Source organism: Mustelus asterias, chromosome 17, assembly GCF_964213995.1.
Source record: "Mustelus asterias chromosome 17, sMusAst1.hap1.1, whole genome shotgun sequence".
Lineage (NCBI taxonomy): Eukaryota > Metazoa > Chordata > Chondrichthyes > Carcharhiniformes > Triakidae > Mustelus > Mustelus asterias.
In genome coordinates, this window is record NC_135817.1 from 90,974,627 (window position 1) to 91,000,729 (window position 26,103).

Genomic DNA, 26,103 nt, shown 5'->3' on the forward strand with positions numbered 1-26,103 from the left:
CACAACCCTTTGTGCGAAGAAGTACCTCCTCAACGCAGTCCTAAATCTGCTCCCCCTTATTTTGAGGCCATGCCCCCAAGTTCTAGTTTTACCCGCCAGTGAAAATAACTTCCCTGCTTCTATCTTATCTATTCCCTTCATAATCTTATATGTTTCTATAAGATCTCCCCTCATTCTTCTGAATTCCAATGAGTATAGCCCCAGTCTACTCAGTCTCTCCTCATAAGCCAACCCTCTCAACTCCGAATCAACCCAGTGAATCTCCTCTGTACCCCCTCCAGTGCCAGTATATCCTTTCTCAAGTAAGGAGACCAAAACTGTACACAGTACTCCAAGTGTGGCCTCACCAGCACCTTATACAGCTGCAACATAATTTTACTGTTTTTAAACTCCATCCCTCACGCAATGAAGGACAAAATTCCATTTGCCTTCTTAATTACCTGCTGCACCTGCAAACCAACTCCTTGTGATTCTTGCACAAGGACACCCAGGTCCCTCTGCACAGCAGCATGCTGCAATTTTTTACCATTTAAATAATCCATTTTGCTGTTATTCCTACCAAAATGGATAACCTCACATTTACCAACATTGTACTCCATCTGCCAGACCCTCACACACTCACTTCGACTATCTATATCCCTTTGCAGACTTTCAGCCTCCTCTGCACACTTTGCTCTGCCACTCATCTTACTGTCATCTGCGAATTTTGACACTACACTTGGTCCCCAACTCCAAATCATCTATGTAAACCGTAAATAATTGCGGTCCCAACACTGATCCCTGAGGCACACCACTAGTCACTGATCGCTAACCAGAAAAACACCCGCTTACCCCCACTCTTTGCTTTCTGTTAGTTAACCAATCCTCTATCCATGCTAATACATTACCCGTAACACCGTGCACCTTAATCTTATGCAGCAGTCTTTGGTGCGGCACCTTGTCAAATGCCTTCTGGAAATCCAGATACATCCACAGGTTCCCCATTGTCCACTGCGCATGTAATGTTCTCAAAGAATTCCACCAAATTAGTTAAACATGACCTGCGCTTCATGAACCCATGCTGCGTCTTACCAATGGGACAATTTATATCCAGATGTCTCGCTATTTCTTCCTTGATGATAGATTCAAACATTTTCCTTACCACAGAAGTTAAGCCAACCGGCCTATAGCTACCGTCTTTTGTCTACCTCTCTTTTTAAACAGTGGCGTCATATTTTGCTGTTTTCCAATCTGTGGGAACCACCCCAGAGTCCAGCGAATTTTGGTAAATTACCATTAGTGTATTTGCTATTTCCCCCGCCAACTCTTTTAGTATCCTGGGATGCATTCCATCAGGACCAGGAGACTTGTCTACCTTTAGCCCCATTAGAAAATAACTCAAACAGGGACTTAGAAGGGTAAAAAGGGGTCACGAAATGTCCTTGGCAGACAGGATTAAGGAGAATCCTAAGGCATTTTATACATACGTTAGGAACAAGAGGGTTGTTAGGGAAAGAATCGGATCTCTCAGCGACAAAGGAGGGGAATTATGCTTAGAACCAAAGGAAGTAGGTGAGATCCTAAATGAATACTTTGCATCAGTATTCACAAAGGAGAGGGACATATTGACTGGTAGTGTCTCAGAGAGATGTGTTGACCCGTTAGAAAAAATCTCAATTACAAGGAAGGAAGTGTGAGGTTTTTTAGGAAACATTAAGACAGACAAATCTATCCTAGACTCCTCAGGGAGGCGAGAGATGCAGTTGCTGGGCCTCTAACAAAAATCTTTGTCTCTTCACTGGACACAGGTGAGGTCCCAGAGGATTGGAGGACAGCAAATGTGGTCCCATTATTTAAGAAGGGTAGCAAGGATAACCCGGGTAATTATAAGTCGGTGAGCTTGACGTCCGTGGTCAGGAAGTTGTTGGAGAAGATTCTTAGAGATAGGATATATGTGCATTTAGAACTGAATAATCTCATTAGCGATAGACAGCACGGTTTTGTACGAGGGAGGTCATGCCTCACAAATTTGGTTGAGTTCTTTGAGGCGGTGACAAAAACGATTGACGAGGGAAGGGCCGTGGATGTCGTCTATATAGATTTTAGTAAAGCGTTTGACAAGGTTCCTCATGGCAGGCTGGTGCAAAAGGTTAAATCTCACGGGATAAAAGGTGAGCTAGCTAGATGGGTGGAGAACTGGCTTAGCCATAGAAGTGGAGATGCCGGCGTTGGACTGGGGTAAACACAGTAAGAAGTTTAACAACACCAGGTTAAAGTCCAACAGGTTTATTTGGTAGCAAAAGCCACACAAGCTTTCTGAGCTCCAAGCCCCTTCTTCAGGTGAGTGGTTGAGTGAGTGAGTGAGTGAATTAGCCATAGAAGACAGAGGGTAGCAGTGGAGGGGTCTTTTTCCGGTTGGAGGTCTGTGACTAGTGGTGTTCATGATGTGGAGATGCCGGCGTTGGACTGGGGTGAACACAGTAAGAGTTTTAACAACACCAGGTTAGAGTCCAACAAGTTTATTTGGTAGCAAATACCATTAGCTTTTGGAGCGCTGCTCCTTCGTCAGATAGAGTGGAAATGTGCTCTCAAACAGGGCACAGAGACACAAAATCAAGTTACAGAATACTGATTAGAATGCGAATCCCTACAGCCAACCAGATCTTAAAGATACAGACAATGTGGGTGGAGGGAGCATTAAGCACAGGTTAAAGAGATGTGTATTGTCTCCAGACAGGACGTCCCGCAAGTGGTGTTCCGCAGGGCTCTGTACTGGGACCTCTGCTGTTTGTGATATATATAAATGATTTGGAGGAAGATGTAACTGGTGTGATCAGTAAGTTTGCGGATGACACGAAGATTGCTGGAGTTGCGGATAGTGATGAACATTGTCAGAGAATACAGCAGGATATAGATAGGCTGGAACATTGGGCGGAGAAATGGCAGATGGAATTTCATCCAGATAAATGCGAAGTGATGCATTTCGGTAGATCTAACGTAAGGGGGAGCTATACAATAATTGGCAGAACCATCAGGAGTATAGACACACAGAGGGACCTGGGTGTACAAGTTCACAGATCCTTAAAGGTGGCAGCACAGGTGGAGGGGGTGGTGAAGAAGGCATATGGCATGCTTGCCTTTATTGGACGGGGCATAGAATATAAAAGTTGGCATATGATGTTGCAGCTGTATAGAACGATGGTTAGGCCACATTTGGAATACTGCGTCCAGTTCTGGTCGCCAGAAGGACGTGGAGGCTTGGGAGAGAGTACAGAGAAGGTTTACCAGGATGTTGCCTGGTCTGGAGGGTCTTAGCTATGAGGAGAGATTGGGTAAACTGGGGTTGTTCTCCCTGGAAAGACTGAGGATGAGGGGCGACCTAATAGAGGTGTATAAAATTATGAAGGGCATAGATAGGGTGAACAGTGGGAAGCTTTTTCCCAGGTCGGAGGTGACGAACGCAAGGGGTCACAGGTTCAAGGTGAAGGGGGCAAGGTTCAACACAGATGTCAGGGGGACGTATTTTACACAGAAGGTGGTGGGGGCCTGGAATGCACTGCCAAGCAAGGTGATTGAGGCGGACACGCTGGGATCGTTTAAGACTTATCTAGATAGCCACATGAACAGACTGGGAATAGAGGGATACAAAAGAATGGTCCGGTGGGCACATGAGCGGTGCAGGCTTGGAGGGCCGAAGGGCCTGTTCCTGTGCTGTATTGTTCTTTGTTCATTAACTTGCCCAACACTACCTCGTTCGTGATAATGATAGTTTCTAGGTCCTCACCTGCCATAGCCTTCCTGTCATCAATTTTTGGCATGTTATTTGTGTCTTCCACTGTGAAGACCGACACAAAATACCTGTTCAATGCCTCGGCCATTTTCTCATTTCCAGTTATTACATCCCCCTTCTCATCCTCTAAAGGACCAATGTTTACTTTCGCCACTCTTTTTCGTTTTATATAGTTGTAGAAACTTTTGCTATCTGTTTTTATATTCTGAGTTAGTTTACTCTCATAATCCATCTTACTTTTCTTTATAGCTTTTTTCATGGCTTTCTGTTGACCTTTAAAGATTTCCCAATCCTCTAGTTTCCCACTAGTCTTTGCCACTTTGTATGCATTTTTTTTCAATTTGATATCCTCCTTAATTTCCTTAGATATCCATGGCTGATTATCTCTTTTTCTACAGTCCTTCCTTATCACTGGTATATACTTTTGCTGAGCACTGTGAAAGATTGCTTTGAAAGTCCTCCACTGTTCCTCAATTGTCCCACCATATCACGTTTTTGCTCCCAGTCTACCTTAGCCAATGCCTCATTCCTTTATAGTCTCCTTTGTTTAAGCACAAGACACTGGTATTGGATTTTACCTTCTCACGCCCCATCTGCATTTTAAATTCATCCATACTGTGATCGCTTCTTCCGAGTGGATCCTTAACTGTGAGATCATTAATTATTCCTGTCTCATTATACAGGACTGGATCTAGGATAGCTTGCTCCCTCATAGGTTCCATTACATTCTGTCCAAGGAAGCTATCGCTGATACATTCTATGAACTCCTCCTCAAGGCTGCCTTGACCGACCTGGTTTGACCAATTGATATGTAGATTAAAATTCCCCATGATAATTGCTATACCATTTTTACATGCATCGGTTATTTCTTTGTTTATTTCTCGCCCCACCATGATGTCATTATTTGGTGGCCTATCAGTGACTTTTTCTCCTTACTATTTTTAATTTCCACCCAAATGGAAACAACCTTTTTTTTCCCCCCCATAGAACCTATATCACCTCTCACTCCTGCCCTGATGTCATCCTTAAATATCAGAGCTACACCACCTCCCTTACCTTCCTGTCGGTCCCTCCGAACAGTCTGATACCCCTGGATATTCAACTCCCAGTCGTGACCATCTCTGTAATGGCCACCAAATCATGCTCGTTTGCAATGATTTATGCTGTCAACTCATTTACCTTGTTTCGAATGCTATGAGCATTCAGATAAAGAGCCCATCTGCTTGTTTTTGTACCTTCTTTTTGAATTCTAACACTTCCCTTCATAACAGCTTCTGAGTTCTCCTTCCTTTTAACTTTTTTCCTGATTTTTGATGGAGTTGGAACATTCTCCCACATTTTGTCCTTGCTCCCTCCTTCTCGGACTCCTTATATAGGTTCCCATCCCCCTGGCATATTAGTTTAAACCCTCCCCAACCACTCGAGCGAACACTCCCCCTAGGATATCAGTCCCAGTCCTGCCCAGGTGTAACCCGTCCAATTTGTACAGGTCCCACCTCCCCCCGAACCGGTCCCAATGCCCCAGGAATCTGAAACCCTCCCCCTGACACCATCTATTCAGCCACATATTTATAGAGACATAGAGTCATAGAGGTTTACAGCATGGAAACAGGTCCTTAGGCCCAACTTGTCCATGCCGCCTTTTTTTAACCCCTAAACTAATCCCAATTGCCCGTATTTGGCCCATTTCCCTCTGTACCCATCGTACCCATCTAAATACTTTTTAAAAGACAAAATTGTACCCGCCTCTACCACTACCTCTGGCAAATTGTTCCAGACACTCACCACCCTCTGTGTGAAACAATTGCTCCTCTGGACACTTTTGTATCGCTCCCCTCTCACCTTAAACCTATGCCCTCTAGTTTTAGACTCCCCTGCCTTTGGGGAAAGATATTGACTATCTACCTTGCGGGCTATCCTGTCTGGAGACAATACACATCTCTTTAACCTCAATGCTCCCTCCATCCACATTGTCTGTATCTTTAAGATCTGGTTGGCTGTAGGGATTCGCATTCTAATCAGTATTCTGTAACTTGATTTTGTGTCTCTGTGCCCTGTTTGAGAGCACATTTCCACTCCATCTGACGAAGGAGCAGCGCTCCGAAAGCTAATGGTATTTGCTACCAAATAAACCTGTTAGACTTTAACCTGGTGTTGTTAAAACTCTTACTGCCCTCTTCAATCACCAGGACTTCCCCTGAGCCCTCTTCGATCACCAGGGCCTCCCTCAAGCCCTCTTCGATTACAGGGGCCCCGCTCGCGCCCTCTTCAATTACCAGGGTTTCCCCGAGCCCTCTTCAATCACCTGGACTCCCGCCAAGTCCTTTGCAATTACCAGAACTCCCTCGGCCCTCTTCGATTTCCAGATACTCTCCCGAGACCTCTTTGATTACCAGGGCTTTACTCGAGACCTCTTCGATCACTTTGGCTTCTGCCAAGCCAGTTTTGATTGCCAAGATTTCTCTGAGCCATCTTCAATTACCAGGGCTTATGCCGAACCCTCTTCGATTACCAAGCGACCTCTTCTTCACTTAAAATCTGCTAACTGCAGCCCTTTACCTTTTTAACTTAACTGGGACCTCGTTCTGTCCCCTGTCTGGGACCCCTCTTTTGGGACTTCGCCCTGTCCCGTGCCTGGAACACTTGTCTTCAATGGCACACTGCTCCAGTCATATGACGGGTGTTTGTGCTGTTTTTCTTTATGCCCAGGCATTCTGGACTCGCCCTAAGCCCTTGGGTACCTAAAGATACAGATCTGCGCAGCTGCAGCCATTCCCATTCTGCTTCAGCGCGTAAACCCCGAATTCTGTCAGCACTTGGAATTCCCAAATCTGCCCTGGGTGAGAAACTAAGTCTGGCTTTCATAACATGTTGAATGGCCTCCTTCTGTGCACTAAATACTTTGATTATATTAAAGGTGATATATAGGTACAAGGTGTTATTGTTGGTGTTGTGTATCAGTTGTCCTGCTTTATGTGTTCCATTTATTCAATCATACAGAGCAATATGTCTTGTGAAGACAGAGTTTCAGAGTTTAAAGTGTTGATTCAAGATAGTAATATTTATAAAAGCTCATTTTAATCAGACTCTAGATGGTCGAATTAAAAATCGGCTTTTGTTTCGAAGCGCAAGTTTGCAGTTGTTACTGAAACATTTTTCTTGTATCTGTGGCGTGTAGCAGCACTGCCCATAACTCAACTGCTCTTTTCTGTTTGCAGCATCCTTACCCTACAGAAGATGAGAAAAGGCAAATAGCAGGTCAAACTAACCTCACCCTTCTCCAGGTCAACAACTGGTGAGTGACCATTACCTTCACTTCTCTGAGCTCCATTGTATAGACATTAATTAAACATGCACACTTCTTGATGTGATTACAAATCATTGCAAGCGTGGATTCATTAACAGAGTTTAACGAATGCCACACTCGAGAACGAGAGTATGACCCCCCAGGAGGCAGACAGCTGACTGAAGGTAGAGGGGGAGCCATGCTGGGAAATGAGGAGCTGGATGAAGGAAGGTTCCTGGTGGGGAGAGAGAGAACGGCAAAATGGGACAGTGGAGGGGGTAGTGCAGATTGCTAGGGGGGATGGGAATGCGGTCGGGGTAGGGCAGGAGTTGTGGCAGGGGCTGGGGCAGGATGGGGGGCAAGGTGGTGTGCCGGAACTGGGGTGAAGGGCCAAGTGTTGGGAGATTTGGGAAATTCTGTGTAGCAGTAAATCAAGAGATTGAGAGCTATTTAAAAAGTCAGGCCCTGAACTTTTTCTCACTGGAAAAATGAAGGTTAAGATCAGATTCAGTGACATTGCTCATTTACTTCTCACCATCAAGAGCGTGATGGGGAAGGGGTGGGAGATGGTGGAACAGGGGAGGGATAGGGTGTGGGGAGAGGCACATAAATATTGTGGCTACAAGATCTGCTGTCCCTTTTAAATCTATGTCCCCTGGTTATTGATCCTTCTACTAAAGGGAAAAGTTTCTCCATCTAAAACGCACAAGTCTGGAGTGTGATAACTTGTCTGGATGGGTGCAGCTCCAACAACACTCAAGAAGCTCAATACCATCCACGACAAAGCAGCGCTCTCGATTGGCAGGCATCCACCATCTTCAACATTCTCTCCTTCCACCACGACACACAGTAGCAGCCGTGTGTTCCATCTCACAGATACACTGCAGTAGCTCATCAAAGCTCCTTAGTCAACACCTTCCAAACCCATAACGACTACCATCTAGAATGACAGGAGAAGCCAATAGCTGGGAACACCATCACTTGGAGGTCCCCCCACTGAGCCAGTCTCCATCCTGACTTGGTAATATATTGCCTTTCCTTTACAGTTGCTCGGTCAAAATCCTGGAACTCCCTCCCTAACAGCACTGTGGATGTACCTACACTCCATAGACTGCAGTGGTTCATGAAGGTGACACACAACCAACTTTTCGAGGGCAAATGGGGATGGACAGTAAATGCTGGTCTAACCAGCAATGCCTGCATCCAATAAAAGAATAAAAAGAAATGGAACTGGAGAAATTTGAAGTGAAAGTTGTACGGTTGGGTAATATTGTCAACCTGCCAGGGTGGGTATATTAGCAACTGGGGCTTAGTGAGGGTGTGAGATATGGACAGGGGCAAGCTGATTTTTATGGAGAGTAGCAAGTGGGAGACTGAGAAGGAGAGCATTATAATGATTGAAGTTGGGATGATGGGTATTGATGAGGGTTCCAGTGATGCAGAGGTAGGCAATGAAGTGAAGCGCTGGACAATCCTGATAGCGGATATATTCTCCCAGTCTGACGCCGTTACTTCTATAAAGTTATGCTGAGCTGCTCCATATTTGACCACAGGTTCATCAATGCTCGACGGCGGATTTTGCAGCCTATGCTCGATGCCAGTAACCCAGACACGCCACCCAAGGCCAAGAAGATCAAGACACAGAGTCGGCCAGTGCAGCGATTCTGGCCAGATTCCATTGCTGCCGGAGTGGCTCAGCAACACGTAACCAGTATTACTGTGTCAGACAGTAAGTCATTAACACTTTATACAGCTGCAACAACTTGTGTTTACATAGCACATTTAATGTAACAAATAGCTGAATGTTCTTCTCGGACTGGGATAAAGCAAAATTTGATACTGGGCCACACAACATGGTGAAGAAAAGCTTTTTGATTTGATTTGATTTATTATTCTCACATGTATTAGTATATGTATCAACGAAAAGTATTGTTTCTTGCACTATACAGACAAAGCATAGCCAAATCGTTCATAGAGAAGGAAACGAGAGAGTGCAGAATGTAGTGTTACAGTCATAGCTAGGGTGTAGAGAAAGATCAACATAATTAAAGGTAGATCCATTCAAAAGTCTGACTGTAGCAGGGAAGAAGTTGTACTTGAGTCAGTTGGTATGTGTCCTCAGTCTTTTGAATCTTTTCCTGACGGAAGAAGGTGGAAGAGAGAATGTCCGGGGTGCGTGGGGTCCTTGATTATGCTGGCTGCTTTTCCGAGGCAGCGGGAAGTGTAGGTATAGTCGAAGAACAAAGAAAATTGCAGCACAGGAACAGGCCCTTTGGCCCTCCAAGCCTGCACCGACCATGCTGCCCGACTGAACTAAAAACCCCTACCCTTCCGGGGACTATATCCTCTATTCCCATCCTATTCATGTATTTGTCAAGATGCCCCTGAAAAGTCACTATCGTATCTGCTTCCATTACGTCCCCCGGCAGCGGGTTCCAGGCACCCACCACCCTCTGTGTTAAAAAACTGCCTCGTACATCTCCTTTAAACCTTGCCCCTTGCACCTTAAGCCTATGCCCCCAAGTAATTGACTCTTCCACCCTGGGAAAAAGCTTCTGACTATCCACTCTGTCCATGCCCCTCATAATCTTGTAGACTTCTATCAGGTTGTTCCTCAACCTCTGTCGTTCCAGTGAGAACAAACCAAGTTTCTCCAACCTCTCCTCATAGCTAATGCCCTCCATACCAGACAACATCCTGGTAAATCTTTTCTGTACCCTCTCCAAAGCCTCCACATCCTTCTGGTAGTGTGGTGACCAGAATTGAACACTATATTCCAAGTGCAGCCTAACTAAGGTTCTATAAAGCTGCAACATGACTTGCCAATTTTTAAACTCAATGCCCCGGCTGATGAAGGCAAGCATGCCGTATGCCTTCTTGACTACCTTCTCCACCTGCGTTGCCACTTTCAGTGACCTGTGTACCTGTACACCCAGATCCCTCTGCATATCAATACTCTTAAGGGTTCTGCCATTTACTGTATATTTCCTATCTGTATTAGACCTTCTAAAATGCATTACCTCACATTTGTCCGGATTAAAGTACATCTGCCATTTCCCCACCTAAGTCTCCAACCGATCTATATCCTGCTGTATCCTCTGATGGTCCTCATCGCTATTCGCAAATCCACCAACCTTTGTGTCGTCCGCAAACTTACTAATCAATCCAGTTACATTTTCCTCCAAATCATTTATATATATATTACAAACAGCAACTGTCCCAGCACTGATCCCTGAGGAACGCCACTTGTCACAGCCCTCCATTCAGAAACGCACACTTCCACTGCTGCCCTCTGTCTTCTATGACCGAGCCAGTTCTGTATCCACCTTGCCAGCTCACCTTCTGCACCAGTCTGCCATGAGGGAGCTTGTCAAAGGCATTACTGAAGTGGATGGGGCTAAAAGAGAAAACGCTGGAAACTCTCAGCAAGCCTGGCAGCATCTGTAAGGAGAGAAAAGAGCTGACGTTTCGAGTCCAGATGGCCTTTTGTCAAAGCTGGCAGTTTGCTGCCAGACAAGCTGAGATTTTCCAGCATTTTCTTTTTTGGTTTCAGATGCCAGCATCCGCAGTAATTTGCTTTTATTTTAGTCAGTGGGTGGGAGGCTGGTTTGCGTGATGGACTGGGTTACATTCACGACCTTTTGTAGTTCCTTGCGGTCTTGGGCAGAGCAGGAGCCATACCAAGCTGTGATACAACCAGAAAGAATGCTTTCTATGGTGCATCTCTAAACGTTGGTGAGAGTCGTAGCTGACATGCCAAATTTCCTTCGTCTCCTAAGAAAGTAAAGACAGATAGTTTTTAAGGAGAACGACAGGAGGAAAGAGTGGTAGAGAGGCGGTGAGATGTAGGGATAGAATTTCAGAGTTTAAGGCCCAGATAACTGAAGGCACAGAAACCAATGGCGAAGTGATTAAAGTCAAAGATGCACAAGAGACCAAAATTAGATGAGCGCAGGTATCTCAGAGGGTTACATAGAAACAAACATAGAAAACAGAAGCAGGAGGAGGCCATTTGGCCCTTCAAACCTGCTCCGCCATTCATTATGATCATGGCTGGCCATCAAATTCAATATCCTCATTCCCCCCATTCCCCCCATATCCCTCGATCCCTTTAGCCCCAAGAGCTCTATCTAATTCCTTTTTGAAATCAGACATTTTGGCTCAGCTACATTCTGTGGTGGTGAATTCCACACGTTCACCACCCTCTGGGGAAAGAAATTGCTTCTCCCTACAGTCCTAAAAGATTTACCCCTTATCCTCAAACTATGACCCCTAGTTCTGGACTCCCCCCACCATTGGGAACATTGTTTCTGAATCTACCCTGTCGAACCCTGTTAGAATTTTATAAGTTTCTATGAGATCCCTCTCACTCTTCTAAACTCCAGTGAATATAATCCTAACCGACTTAGTCTCTCCTCATATGACAGACCTGCCATCCCAGTCTCAGCCTGGTAAACCTTCGCTGTACTCCCTCTATAGCAAGGACATCCTTCCTCAGCTAAAGACAGTAAAACGGCACACAATACTCCAGGTGTGGCCTCACCAAATCCAAAGAGAATCCAAAGAGCTTCTACAAATACATAAAGGGCAAAAGAGTAACAAGGGAGAGAGTAGGGCCTCTTAAGGATTAACAAGGTCATCTATGTGCGGATACACAAGAGATGGGCGAGATCCTAAATTAATATTTCTCATCAGTATTCACTGTTGAGAAAAGCATGGATGTTGGGGAACTTGGAGAAATAAATAGTGATGCCTTGAGGAGTGTACATATTACAGAGAAGGAGGTGCTGGAAGTCTTAAAGCACATCAAGGTAGATAAATCCCCGGGACCTGATGAAGTATACCCCAGGACATTGTGGGAGGCTAGGGAGGAAATTGCGGGTCCCCTAGCCGAGATATGAAATGTACAGGCAGCAAGGAACACATCAGATGCTCGAGGAGTATAAAAAGTGCAAGAAGCTACTTAAGAGGGAAATCAGGAGGGCTAAAAGAAGACATGAGGTTGCTTTGGCAGACAGAGTGAAGGAAAATCCAAAGAGCTTTTATAGGTATGTTAGGAGCAAAAGGATAGTGAGGGATAAAATTGGTCCTCTTGAAGACCAGAGTGGTAGACTGTGTATGGAACCAAAAGAGATGGGGGAGATACTAAATGGTTTTTTTGCATCCGTATTTACTGAGGAAACGGGCATGGAGTCTACGGAAATAGGGCAAACTGGTAGGGAGGCCATGGAACCTTTACAGATTAAAGGGGAGGAGGTGCTCGCTGTCTTGAGGCAAATCAGAGTGGATAAATCCCCAGGACCGGACAGGGTATTCCCACGGACCTTGAGGGAAGCTAGTGTTGAACTTGCAGGGGCCCTGGCAGACATATTTAAAATGTCAGTATTCACGGGGGAGGTGCCGGATGATTGGAGGGTGGCTCATGTTGTTCCGTTGTTTAAAAAAGGTTCCAAAAGAAATCCGGGAAATTATCGGCCAGTAAGTTTGACGTCGGTGGTGGGCAAGTTATTGGAAGGTGTGATACGGGATAGGATCTACAAATATTTGGATAGACAGGGACTTATTAGGGAGAGTCAACATGGCTTTGTGCGTGGTAGGTCATGTTTGACCAATCTATTAGAGTTTTTCGAGGAGGTTACCAGGAAAGTGGATGAAGGGAAGGCGGTGGATGTTGTCTACCTGGATTTCAGCAAGGCCTTTGACAAGGTCCCTTATGGGAGGTTAGTTAGGAAGGTTCAGTCGCTAGGTATACATGGGGAGGTAGTAAATTGGATAAGACACTGGCTCAATGGAAGAACAGTAAGAAGTCTCACAACACCAGGTTAAAGTCCGACAGGTTTATTTGGTAGCAAATACCATAAGCTTTCGGAGCAATGCTCCTTCGTCAGATGGAGTGGTCTCTGTTCTCAAACAGGGCACAGACACAGAAATCAAATTACAGAATACTGATTAGAATGCAAATCTCTACAGCCAGCCAGGTCTTAAATGTACAGACAATGTGGGTGGAGGGATCATTCAACACAGGTTAAAGAGATGTATATTGTCTCCAGACAGTACAGCTTGTGAAATTGTGCAAGTCCAGGAGGCAAGCTGTGGGGGTTACTGGTAATGTGACATAAATCCAACATCCCGGTTTAGACCGTCCTCATGTGTGCGGAACTTGGCTATCAGTTTCTGCTCAGTGACTCTGCGCTGTCGTGTGTCGTGAAGGCCGCCTTGGAGAACGCTTACCTGAAGATCCAAGGCTGAATGCCCGTGACTGCTGAAGTGCTCCCCCACAGGAAGAGAACAGTCTTGCCTGGTGATTGTCGAGCTGTACACAAGCTGTACTGTCTGGAGACAATACACATCTCTTTAACCTGTGTTGAATGCTCCCTCCACCCACATTGTCTGTACATTTAAGACCTGGCTGGCTGTAGAGATTTGCATTCTAATCAGTATTCTGTAATTTGATTTCTGTGTCTGTGCCCTGTTTGAGAACAGAGACCACTCCATCTGACAAAGGAGCATTGCTCCGAAAGCTTATGGTATTTGCTACCAAATAAACCTGTTGGACTTTAACCTGGTGTTGTGAGACTTCTTACTGTGCTTACCCCAGTCCAACGCCGGCATCTCCACATCAATGGAAGAAGCCAGAGAGTGGTTGTGGAGGATTGCTTCTCTGAGTGGAGGCCTGTGACTAGTGGTGTGCCGCAGGGATCGGTGTTGGGTCCATTGTTGTTTGTCATCTATATCAATGATCTGGATGATAATGTGGTCAATTGGATCAGCAAGTTTGCTGATGATACAAAGATTGGAGGTGTAGTGGACAGTGAGGAAGGTTTTCAAAGCTTGCAGAGGGATTTGGACCAACTAGAAAAATGGGCTGAAAAATGGCAAATGGAATTTAATGCAGACAAGTGTGAGATATTGCACTTTGGAAGGACAAATCAAAGTAGAACGTACAGGGTAAATGGTAGGACTCTGAAGAGTGCAGTTGAACAGAGGGATCTGGGAATACAGGTACAGAATTCCCTAAAAGTGACGTCACAGGTGGATAGGGTCGTAAAGAGTGCCTTTGGTACATTGGCCTTTATAAATCGGAGTATCGAGTATAAAAGTTGGAGTGTTATGGTAAGGTTATATAAGGCATTGGTGAGGCCGAATTTGGAGTATTGTGTACAGTTTTGGTCACCTAGTTACAGGAAGGATGTAAATAAGGTTGAAAGAGTGCAGAGAAGGTTCACAAGGATGTTGCCGGGACTTGAGAAGCTGAGTTACAGAGAGAGATTGAATGGGTTGGGACTTTATTCCCTGGAGCGTAGAAGATTGAGGGGAGATTTGATAGAGGTGTATAAGATTTTGATGGGTATAGATAGAGTGAATGCGAGCAGGCTTTTCCGCTGAGGCTAGGGGAGAAAAAAACCAGAGGGCATGGGTTAAGGGTGAAAGGAGAAAAGTTTAAAGGGAATATTAGGGGGGGCTTCTTCACGCAGAGAGTGGTGGGAGTGTGGAATGAGCTGCCGGATAAAGTGGTAAATGCGGGGTCACTTTTAACATTTAAGAAAAACTTGGACGGGTTCATGGATGAGAGGGGTGTGGAGGGATATGGTCCAAGTGCAGGTCAGTGGGACTAGGCATAAAATGGTTCGGCACAGACAAGAAGGGCCAAAAGGCCTGTTTCTGAGCTGTAATTTTCTATGGTTCTATATTTGAATCATCGATAGTCATGGGTGAGGTGCCTGAAGATTGGAGAGTGGCAAATGTTGTGCCTTTGTTTAAAAAGGGCTGCAGGGAAAAGCCTGGGAACTACAGGCCAGTGAGCCTCACATCTGTGGTTGGTAAATTGTTGGAAGGTACTTTGAGAGACAGAATCTATAGGCATTTTGAGACGCATGGACTGATTAGGGACAGTCAGCATGGCTTTGTCAGTGGAAAATCATGTCTCACAAATTTGATTGAGTTTTTTGAAGGGGTAACAAAGAAAGTAGATGAGGGCAGTGCAGTTGATGTTGTCTACATGGGCTTTAGCAAGGCCTTTGACAAGGTACCGCATGGTAGGTTGTTGCATAAGGTTAAATCTCATGGGATCCAGGGTGAGGTATCTAAATGGATACAAAATTGGCTGCTTGACAGAAGCCAGAGGGTGGTTGTAGAGGATTGTTTTTCAAATTGGAGGCCTGTGACCAGCGGTGTGCCTCAGGGATCAGTGCTGGGTCCACTGTTATTTGTCATTTATATTAAATGATTTGGGTGAGAATATAGGAGGCATGGTTAGTAAGTTTGCAGATGATACCAAGATTGATGGCATAGTGGACAGTGAAGAACGTTATCTCCAATTGCAATGGGATCTTGATCAATTGGGCCAGTGGGCTGACGAATGGCGGATGGAGTTTAATTTAGACAAATGCGAGGTAGACAAATTTTGGTAGATTGAACCAGGGCAGGACTTACTCAGTTAATGGTAGGGCGTTGGGGAGAGTCACAGAACAAAGAGATCTAGGGGTACATGTTCATAGCTCCTTGAAAGTGGAATCACAGGTGGACAGAGTGGTGAAGAAGGCATTCGGCATGCTTGGTTTCATCGGTCAGAACATTGAATACAGGAGTTGGGACGTCTTGTTGAAGTTGTACAAGACATTGGTACGGTCACACTTGGAATACTGAGTGCAGTTCTGGTCACCCCATTATAGAAAGGATATTATTAAACTAGAAAGAGTGCAGAAAAGATTTACAAGGATGCTACCCGGACTTGATGGTTTGAGTTATAAGGAGAGGCTGGATAGACTGGGACTTTTTTCTCTGGAGTGTAGAAGTCTGAGGGGTGATCTTATAGAGGTCTATAAAATAATGAGGGGCACAGATCAGCTAGATAGTCAATATCTTTTCCCGAAGGTAGGGGAGTCTAAAATAGTGGTTAGCACTGCTGCTTCACAGCTCCAGGGTCCCGGGTTCGATTCCCAGCTCGGGTCACTGTCTGTGTGGAGTTTGCACATTCTCCTCGTGTCTGCGTGGGTTTCCTCCGGGTGCTCCGGTTTCCTCCCACAGTCCAAAGATGTGCGGGTTAGGTTGATTGGCCAGGTTAAAAATTGCCCATTAGAGTCCTGGGATGTGTAGGTTAGAGGGATTAGCGGGTAAATATGTGGGGGTGGGGGTAGGGCCTGGGTGGGATTGTGGTCGGTGCAGACTCGATGGGCCGAATGGCCTCCTTCTGCACTGTAGGGATTCTATGATTCTATGAAAACTAGAGGGCATAGGTTTAAGGTGAGAGGGGAGAGATACAAAAGTGTGCAGATTTTTTCACACAGAGGATGGTGAGTGTCTGGAACAAGCTGCCAGAGGTAGTAGTAGAGGCAGGTACAATTTTGTCTTTTAAAAAGCATTTAGATAGTTACATGGGTACGATGGGTATAGAGGGTTATGGGCCAAATGCGTGCAACTGGGATTAGCTTAGGGGTTGAAAAAAAAAGGGTGGCATGGACAAGTTGGGCCGAAGGGCCTGTTTCCATGCTGTAAAACTCTATGACTCACCAACGCCATGTGTTGAAGTTAGAATACCTGGCACTAACATGCCGCCCCCTACTACCTTTTGCAGGAGTTCATCTCCACCCCGAGGAAACCCACGCAGACATGGGGAGAACGTGCAGACTTTGCACAGATAGTGACCCAAAGCCGAGGCTCGAACCTGGATCCCTGGTGCTGTGAGGCAGCAGTGCTAACCACTGTGCCACCGTGCTGCCCGATGGTTCCTTTGGGTTTGCAACTTGTAACTAGGGGAATGTCACAGGATCGATTCTGGGGCCTCAACTGTTTACAATCAATATTAATAACTTTGGGGTGAAGGGTCAGAATGTATGGTTGCTAACTTTGCTGATGACACAAAGCTAGGAAATTAAATTGAGGCGTACTAAGTACAGTTTTGCTCTCCTTACTTAAGAAAGGATATAAAAGTATTAGAAGCAATTCAGAGAAGGTTCAGTCAACTAGTTCCTGAGGTGAATAGGGTTATTTTAAGAGGAAAGATTGGACAGATTAGGTTGTATCTATTGGAGTTGAGAATGAGAGAGGATCTGATGGAAACACTTCAGATTCCAAGGGGACTTTGCTAGGTGGTTGCTGACTGGGTATTTCTCTGTAAGAAAGTGACTAAAGGGACAGTTTAAAAGTAAGGCACTCCGAATGTTTTTCTCTGAGAGTGGTTAGTCTATTGAATTCTCTTTCCCAGAGGGCAGTGGAGGCAGGGTTATTGAATATTTGAAAGGTTAAGTCAGATAGATTCTTGATTGACAAGGGTCTCAAGGGTTATGGGGGGTAGACAGCCAAGTTAAATTGAGGCCACAGTCGGATTAGCCATGTTCTTACCAAATGGCAGAGAGACTTGAGGGACCAAATGGCCTACTCCCGCTCCTAATTTGTAGGTTCATATGTTCATATAGTCAAATGGGTTTTCCTCTACTGTTGGTTCCCTCACCACCTGCCACAGTTCTAATCCAGCAGCTCTGTCCTTCAGGACTCAATCAGCTCACTCAGTGGTGGCGCTACAAAGGCCATTGTGGATGGACATTGAAGGCCTTCACTCAGAGAACATACTGTGCCCTTTCCACCCTCAGTCCCCCTTCCGAGTGATGTTCAGCATGGAGGATACTGATTCATTCACTGGGGAGGGCTGGTGGTAGGTGGAAATCAGCAGGAGATTTCCTTGACTATGTTTGACTTGATGTCTGACATACCAAGGGACAATGATAGAGGGGTTTGGGCCATTGATCCAGTCAGTATGGCTGTGTCAGTCTGTTACTTGACTAATCTGTGGGACAACTCCTGAAATTTTGGCACAACTTCCTGTTACTCGGATTTGATTGGTCAGACAGAAGGCAGAGAGTTGGGGTCAGACAGAAGGCACAGAGTTGGGATAAAAGGTTCTTTCTCAGAATGGCAACCGGTGACAAGTGGTGTCCCGCAGGGTTCAGTGTTGGGGCCACAGCTGTTCTCTTTATATATTAACGATCTAGATGACGGGACTGGGAGCATTCTGGCCAAGTTTGCCGATGATACAAAGATAGGTGGAGGGGCAGGTAGTATTGAGGAGGTGGGGAGGCTGCAGAAAGATTTAGACAGTTTAGGAGAGTGGTCCAAGAAGTGGCTGATGAAATTCAACGTGGGCAAGTGCGAGGTCGTACACTTTGGAAAAAAGAATAGAGGCATGGACTATTTTCTAAACGGTGACAAAATTCATAATGCTAAAGTGCAAAGGGACTTGGGAGTCCTAGTCCAGGATTCTCTAAAGGTAAACTTGCAGGTTGAGTCCGTAATTAAGAAAGCAAATGTAATGTTGTCATTTATCTCAAGAGGCTTGGAATACAAAAGCAGGGATGTACTTCTGAGGCTTTATAAAGCACTGGTTAGGCCCCATTTGGAGTACTGTGAGCAATTTTGGGCCCCACACCTCAGGAAGGACATACTGGCACTGGAGCGGGTCCAGCGGAGATTCACACGGATGATCCCAGGAATGGTAGGCCTGACATACGATGAACGTCTGAGGATCGTGGGATTATATTCATTGGAGTTTAGGAGGTTGAGGGGAGATCTGATAGAAACTTACAAGATAATGAACGGCTTAGATAGGATGGACGTAGGGAAGTTGTTTCCATTAACAGGGGAGACTAGGACGCGGGGGCACAGCCTTAGAATAAAAGGGAGTCACTTTAGAACAGAGATGAGGAGAAATTTCTTCAGCCAGAGAGTGGTGGGTCTGTGGAATTCATTGCCACAGAGGGCTGTGGAGGCCGAGACGTTGAGTGTCTTCAAGACAGAAATTGATAAATTCTTGATTTCTCGAGGAATTAAGGGCTATGGGGAGAGAGCGGGTAAATGGAGTTGAAATCAACCATGATTGAATGGTGGAGTGGACTCGATGGGCCGAATGGCCTTACTTCCGCTCCTATGTCTTATGGTCTTATGCCCTTGTCATTTCTGAAACCTAGTTTGATGCTGGGTGGTCTGTCTGGTTTAATTTTTATTTGACCTTTCTGCAACAGGTTTGATTCAACAGGATAGCTTGCTCGACCATTTCAGAGAGACAGAGGAAGTTCTGAGAGAAGCATGTTTTAGTGAGGAGCTGAAGGAAATCAGCATTAGTAGAGAAATGGTTTTGGGGAAATTGATGGGATTGAAAGTGGATAAATCTCCAGATCCTGATAATCTTCATCCCAGAGTACTGAAGGAAGTGGCCCTAGAAATAGTAGATCCATTGGTGGTTATTTTCCAAAATTCTTTGGACTTTGGACTCTGGAATCATTCCTACAGATTGGAGGGTAGCTAATGTAAGCCCACTATTCAAAAAGGGAGGTGGAGAGAGAACAGGGAACGATAGACCAGTGAGCCTAACGTCGGTACTGGGGAAGTTGCTAGTGTCTATTATCAAGGATTTCATAATTCAGCATTTGGAAGGCAGTGGTATAATCAGACAAAGTCAGCATGGATTTACAAAGGGGAAATCATGCTTGACAAATCGATTGGAATTCTTTGAGGATGTAACCAGTAGAGCTGATCGAGGAGAACCAGTGAATGTTGTTTACTTAGACTTTCAGAAGGCTTTCGACAAGGTTTCACATAGCAGACTACTATAGAAACATAGAAAAACGACAGCACAAACAGGCCCTTCGGCCCACAAGTTGTGCCGAACTCATCCCTACATTCTAGACCTACCTATATCCCTCCATCCTATTAAGCTCCATGTACTCATCCAGGAGTCTCTTAAAAGACCCTATTGAGTTCACCTCCACCACCACTGACGGCAGCCGATTCCACTCGCCCACCACCCTCTGTGTGAAAAACTTGCCCCTAACATCTCCCCTCTACCTACCCCCCAGCACCCTAAACCTGTGTCCTCTCGTAGCAGCCATTTCCACCCTGGGAAAAAGCCTCTGAGAGTCCACCCGATCTATGCCTCTCAACATCTTATACATCTCTATTAGGTCTCCTCTCATCCTTTGTCTCTCCAAGGAGAAAAGACCGAGCTCCCTCAGCCTATCCTCATAAGGCATGCCACTCAATCCAGGCAACATCCTTGTAAATCTCCTCTGCACCCTTTCAATCTTTTCCACATCCTTCCTGTAATGAGGCGACCAGAACTGAGCACAGTACTCCAAGTGGGGTCTGACGAGGGTCTTATATAGCTGCATCATTATCTCCAGACTCCTAAACTCAATCCCTCGATTGATAAAGGCCAGCACACCATACGCCTTCTTAACCACCTCCTCCACCTGCGGGGCCGATTTTAGAGTCCTATGGACCCGGACCCCAAGGTCCTTCTGATCCTCTGCAGTACTAAGAGTCTTTCCCTTTATATTGTACTCCTTCATCCCATTTGACCTACCAAAATGGACCACGACGCATTTATCTGGGTTGAGGTCCATCTGCCACTTGTCCGCCCAGTCTTGCATCCTATCTATGTCCCTCTGTAACTTCTGACATCCCTCCAGACTATCCACAACCCCACCAACCTTCGTGTCGTCGGCAAACTTACCAACCCATCCTCATCCAGGTCATTTATGAAAATGATAAACAGCAAGAGTCCCAGAACAGATCCCTGGGGCACACCACTGGTGACCAACCTCCATTTAGAAAAAGACCCATCTGTACCCACTCTCTGCCTCCTTTGGGCAAGCCAGTTCTGGATCCACCGGGCAGCAGCCCCTTGGATCCCATGCCCCCTCACTTTTTCTAGAAGCCTTGCATGGGGGACCTTGTCGAACGCCTTGCTAAAATCCATATAAACCACATCTACTGCCTTCCCTTCGTCAATGGGTTTAGTCACATTTTTGAAGAACTCCACCAGGCTCGTAAGGCACGATCTGCCCTTGACAAAGCCATGCTGAGTATTCTTGAGCATACTAAACCTCTCTAAATGTTCATATATCCTGTCCCTCGGGATCTTCTCCATCAGTTTACCAACCACTGAGGTTAGACTCACCAGTCGGTAATTACCTGGGCTATCCCTATTCCCCTTCTTGAAAATAGGAACCACATCCGCAATCCTCCAGTCCTCCGGCAGCTCTCCCGTCTCCATCGACGACGCAAAGATCATCGCCAGAGGCTCTGCAATCTCCTCCCTCGCCTCCCACAGTAACCTGGGGTACATCCCATCCGGACCCGGCGACTTATCTATCTTGATGCCATTCAAAGATTCCAGCACAACCTCTTTCTTAAAGTCCACATACTCAATCCTTTCAGTCCACCGCCCGCCCGCAGTACATCCACCCAGGTCCATCTCCTCTGTGAAAACCGAGGCAAAATACTCATTGAGCACCTCTGCCATTTCTACTGGTTCCGTACAGACTTTCCCGCCTTCACCTTTTATAGGCCCTATTCCGTCACGTCTCATCCTTTTACTCTTCACATATTTATAGAACGCCTTAGGGTTCTCCTTAATCCTACCTGCCAAGGCCTTCTCGTGACCCCTTCTGGCTCTCCTAATTTCCTTCGTTAGTCCCTTCCTCCAAGCCGTGTACTCTTCTAAATCCCTATCTTCGCCAAGCTCTCTGAGCCTTTTGTACGTAAAGGTAAAGTGTGTGGGATTGCAGGTCATGTCTTGAGATGGTTAGAAAGCTGGTTGCCAGATAGGAAGCAAAGAGTTGGCATAAATTGATCTTTTTCTGATTGGCAATCAGTGACGAGTGGGGTTCTGCAGGGATCTGTGCTAGGACCCCAACTGCTCACATTATATATTAATAATTTGGAAGAGGGAACTGAATGTATTATCTCCAAATTTGCAGATGATATAAAGTTGGGTGGGAGGGTGAGCTGTGAGGAGGATGCAGAGATGCTTCAGCGTGCTTTGAACTGAGGTGAGTAGAAATTTCTTCACCCAGAGAGTAGTGAATGTGTGGAATTCACTACCACCGAATGTAGTTGAGGCCAAAATGTCTGATTTCAAGAAGAAATTAGATTTCGCTCTTGGAGCTAAAGGGATCAAGGGATATGGGAGGAAGGGGAGGATCAGGATATTGAATTTGATGATCAGCCATGATCAAAATGAATGGTGGAGCAGGCTCGAAGGGCCGAATGGCCTACTCCTTCTAGTTTCTATGTACCTATTAACCACATGGTTGTGGGTCAGGAGTTACATGTAGGCCAGACAGGGTAATAATGGCAGGTTCCCTTAGCTGCAAGACCTTAGTGAATTTGATGAGTTTTAGAACAATCCAGTAGTTGTATCATCATCATTACTGCAAAGACTTGTCTCTCTGGAGCATCAGTCCAGGCCTCTGTAACATTATCACTGTGCTATTGTTCTCTTATTTGCTCGCAGTATGGGTCCTTATTTCCCCCTAAGCTCCATGAACTCCCCACATTTTGTTTGAGACTTTACCTCCCTTGCTGTTAATGTGTAAATTAAATGCCCCTTGGTTCCTCTGTAGGTGCAATGGTTTCAATATCAAGTCCGGTGAATGTGAACGTAGACAGTCTACAGTCTTTATCATCTGATGGAGCAACACTGGCTGTACAGCAGGTCATGATGGCTGGACAGAGTGGAGAAGATTCTGGCAACAGTGTCGAAGAAGATGACAGCGATCTTTCCGCAACAAACATTAGTGGCCTGGCCTTAGACAACAGCGACTCACTGCAATAGACCCAACACAGAGACAAGCTGTGAGAAACGGAAGGAGGACTGGCCGTGCATTTTTATTCTTTGCACTCACAGTGCATTTTATTTCTGATGTATTTTATACATAGGTAGGAGAGCGCACTTTTCTATCTCACCTTGTATTGAATGAATGGGGCTTTAAATATTAATGTCGACAAACAGTAACTTTGTTTCACCGGATCGATGTTCAGACTGACGCAGAAGTGTTTCAACTTCATGTGCAGTGGGTCTGTTTTATCCACTCAGAAATAACTGGCCATAATTTAAAGGAGATTTGCAATAACTCTTTACCTAGTTGTCCAACTGACAAAAACAAATTATTGGATCAAATCCTGCTTTTTGTTTTTAGTTGATGAATTTTGTCGTCAGCAACATTTTGCAGCTAGCGTCAAGATTAGTTTTATTAAACTATGGGTTTCAGGACAGACTGAAGCCTAACTTCAGATGGGCACAGAAACATTTTGTGTCGGACAGGATGGATATTTGCAAGTTCCCACTGGGAGTACCAAGTGGAGAGGTGTTCTGGTCAGAGTCTAATGCTAAGCAGCTGTAAACATTGTTCATGTTATACAATAATGATAAGCTATATTGCTAATCCACTTTCTCCCATTGTCCTGGGTTAGTACAGGAGTGGATTGAGCAATCTTCAGCTGTCAGGCTGGTGTCCCCACTCTTGTGCAGCTTCAGATGAAGCAAAAGCCCATGAGTTCCTTCCCCTCCATTACTTTCCTACTGCCAGGACTCGAAACAACTGGGGCTCCTCAATCCCTGTAGCTAATGGAGGGGACGGATGGATCAGTTCTGTATTAATGGAAGCTATGATAACAGGCCTGTTGTATTGGTGATATTATAGTGTGAGTACTGTACAATAAGCAGGTGTACCACATCCCTGTACTGTCTGAGGAAAACCACTGCACATATAGAAGAAGGATCTCGAGCTGTATCCAGGAGGCACATGTGCTGTGATCATTGCCAATAAGACCAGGGTCAGAGAGCAGCATTTTCACACATTTTTATTCTAGTCTGCTCCCCTCCAATTCAGTGCGTTTCTTTGACCAGCTCTGTAATCCTCAGATTTTGTCATTAGCAAATATAATGTAAACTTTAGAGATGTTAGACACCATCCCATTAAGTGCTATACTATCACAGTGAAATGTCATATATTTCAGATAGTAATCAGCTTCTTACTCTTTACTAACTGTTTTCACTCCTTTCGATCTTGAAGACTTTGTCTCACTCCATGAGCTGTAGCTTCTGCCCATCTTTACATGAACCTGGGTAGATAAAGTTCAGGAGGCTGCCAGCTGTACAGACCTGACTCTAGCTCAGGGCACTGAGGCCAGACCATTTCTAAGCTGTCGCTGCAGGCTAACAGAGTAGATTGGTGGGGAAATTGAAGATGTGAATCTTCTGGTTCAGTACCAGCAGAGTACATGTACCTACTCAGTGAGCAAGGGCATATTTTACTAAAATCATTATCTGTTTCATTGAACAGAACAGAAAATCGTATCATTTAAAATTATATTCTTGATATGATAGTATAAACAAACTGTTTTGTTCACTGCTTTGTAACAGGCAAGGTCTGTGTAGCAGCCAGGTGTGTGCGCATGTGTGTGCGCTTGTGAGTGTGTGTGTGCGCGCGCGTGTGTGTGTGAATGTGTGTGCGTTCAGTGCTCTGTAATCCATCACATATGAGAGTGTTCAGCTGTGGGCCTCCTCGAGAGCTTCTGGCACCAGGGCATAGCACCTTACTAATATCGTAGAAACCTAGTGTATCAGCATCCAGAATAATATTACAAAACATCTGCTAAAATCATAAAAAAGCACAATAACTCTGCTTCCAGTTTAAAAGTTGTGGATGTTCTGGATTAGGGAGCTTTGAACAGTAAAGATTACTGATTCTGGGCAGTGAACAGATAGACTGAAGCGGAATTAAATGCACTAAATGCACCCTTCATAGACAGGTTAAGAAGCTCTTAGAACTATTGACAGAGGGTGAGAGGTATGGAAAATGTTTAATTCACTAGTTTAGACATTCTCTTGTACCTTTTTTGTGAAGTTAATTCAGCACTAGTTGAGAAACAGCTGAGTCCAGCTGCTTGTTACCAGGTGACAACTTTGCTTGCCTGAGGAACCTGCAGAGAGGGAGGGAAGGTGGGAGGGAGGGGAAAAGCTCAGTTTTGGGGAATGTTTGTGAACCTTTTCGGTTGTGTGCTTACCTGTCACAAATATAATCCATCACTTGTTAAGAAAGGACACACTTTAGCAAAGCTGCAGCCAGTTTTCAGTTTTGTTCTCACTGTCCACCCCACATTTGACAGGATGATGGTCCCCATCTTTCTAAGTGAATGAGCGCGGTACTTGTTAATTCCATACTTTGTATTTATATGGGCATGTTATCCAAACAGTGGAAGCTGACTGTTTAGGGTCCCTTGGTATATCTCCAAATAAAATAGTGTCAATTATGTAGTCTGATTTGGAGTGAGTGAAAGGGGTGTGTTATAGGGCTATTCAGCAAACAGAACAAAGAAACATGACGGACTTCAATTCCTGTGGAAAGGTGAGAATTGGCCTTTGTTAGTAAAGTTTAACTTTAAAGAGGATTAAATAATTTGCTTCAACGGACTGTGCTTGTGCAGTTGGTAAATTGATAAGTGTGAATGAATACTTTGGGTGTGTTTATTCAGGTCAGCTGCCCGTATTTCCCCGTGACCTGCTGCTTGTTTCTTTACACAACAATAAAGAGACCAGCTTGAGAAAGCAGCTTTGAGATATTACAGCACCTTGTAACCTGCTGTTTTGGTGGTTTATATTTATTGTGAGTTGGAAGATCTCAGATTTGGATTCTGCGCAGTCCAGTGCTGCTTGAATTTTTAGATTGACTAAAACCTGGTGCTGAATTGATCTGAGCTGAACATTGGGTAATGTTGATTCAAACACCTAAAATCCCTGAATAAGAATTCCGCTTCTTTCTGTGCTGCTCTAAGGAATTGTGCCCTAAACAGCAAGGGGGTTTCACAATGGACCAGTCTCACACAGGGACAGGGACAGCAGTGACAGGGACAGCAGGGACAGGGACAGCAGGGACAGGGACAGCAGGGACAGGGACAGCAGTGACAGGGACAGCAGGGACAGGGACAGCAGGGACAGGGACAGCAGGGACAGGGACAGCAGGGACAGGGACAGCAGTGACAGGGACAGCAGTGACAGGGACAGGGACAGCAGCGACAGGGACAGGGACAGCAGTGACAGGGACAGGGACAGCAGCGACAGGGACAGGGACAGCAGTAACAGGGACAGCAGTGACAGGGACAGGAACAGCGACAGGGACAGCAGTGACAGGGACAGGAACAGCGACAGGGACAGCAGTGACAGGGACAGCAGCGACAGGGACAGCAGTGACAGGGACAGCGACAGGGACAG

General features: G+C 45.4%; 1 protein-coding gene across 3 annotated transcripts in view; it reads left to right on the forward strand.

Annotated features, from left to right (window-relative positions):
• Positions 1-26,103, forward strand: part of LOC144506674 (homeobox protein PKNOX1-like) — a 211,792-nt gene that overhangs the window by 168,761 nt on the left and 16,928 nt on the right. For 2 of the 3 annotated variants that reach the window (XM_078233097.1, XM_078233099.1), the window contains exons 9-11: positions 6,988-7,064; positions 8,609-8,784; positions 22,454-25,767. In XM_078233097.1, coding sequence (XP_078089223.1) covers positions 6,988-7,064; positions 8,609-8,784; positions 22,454-22,665 — 465 coding nt within the window. In that variant the 3' untranslated portion in view covers positions 22,666-25,767. Of the gene's footprint in view, positions 1-6,987; positions 7,065-8,608; positions 8,785-22,453; positions 25,768-26,103 lie in introns of those variants that run through there. The other variant, XR_013499933.1, reaches the window with a different exon arrangement.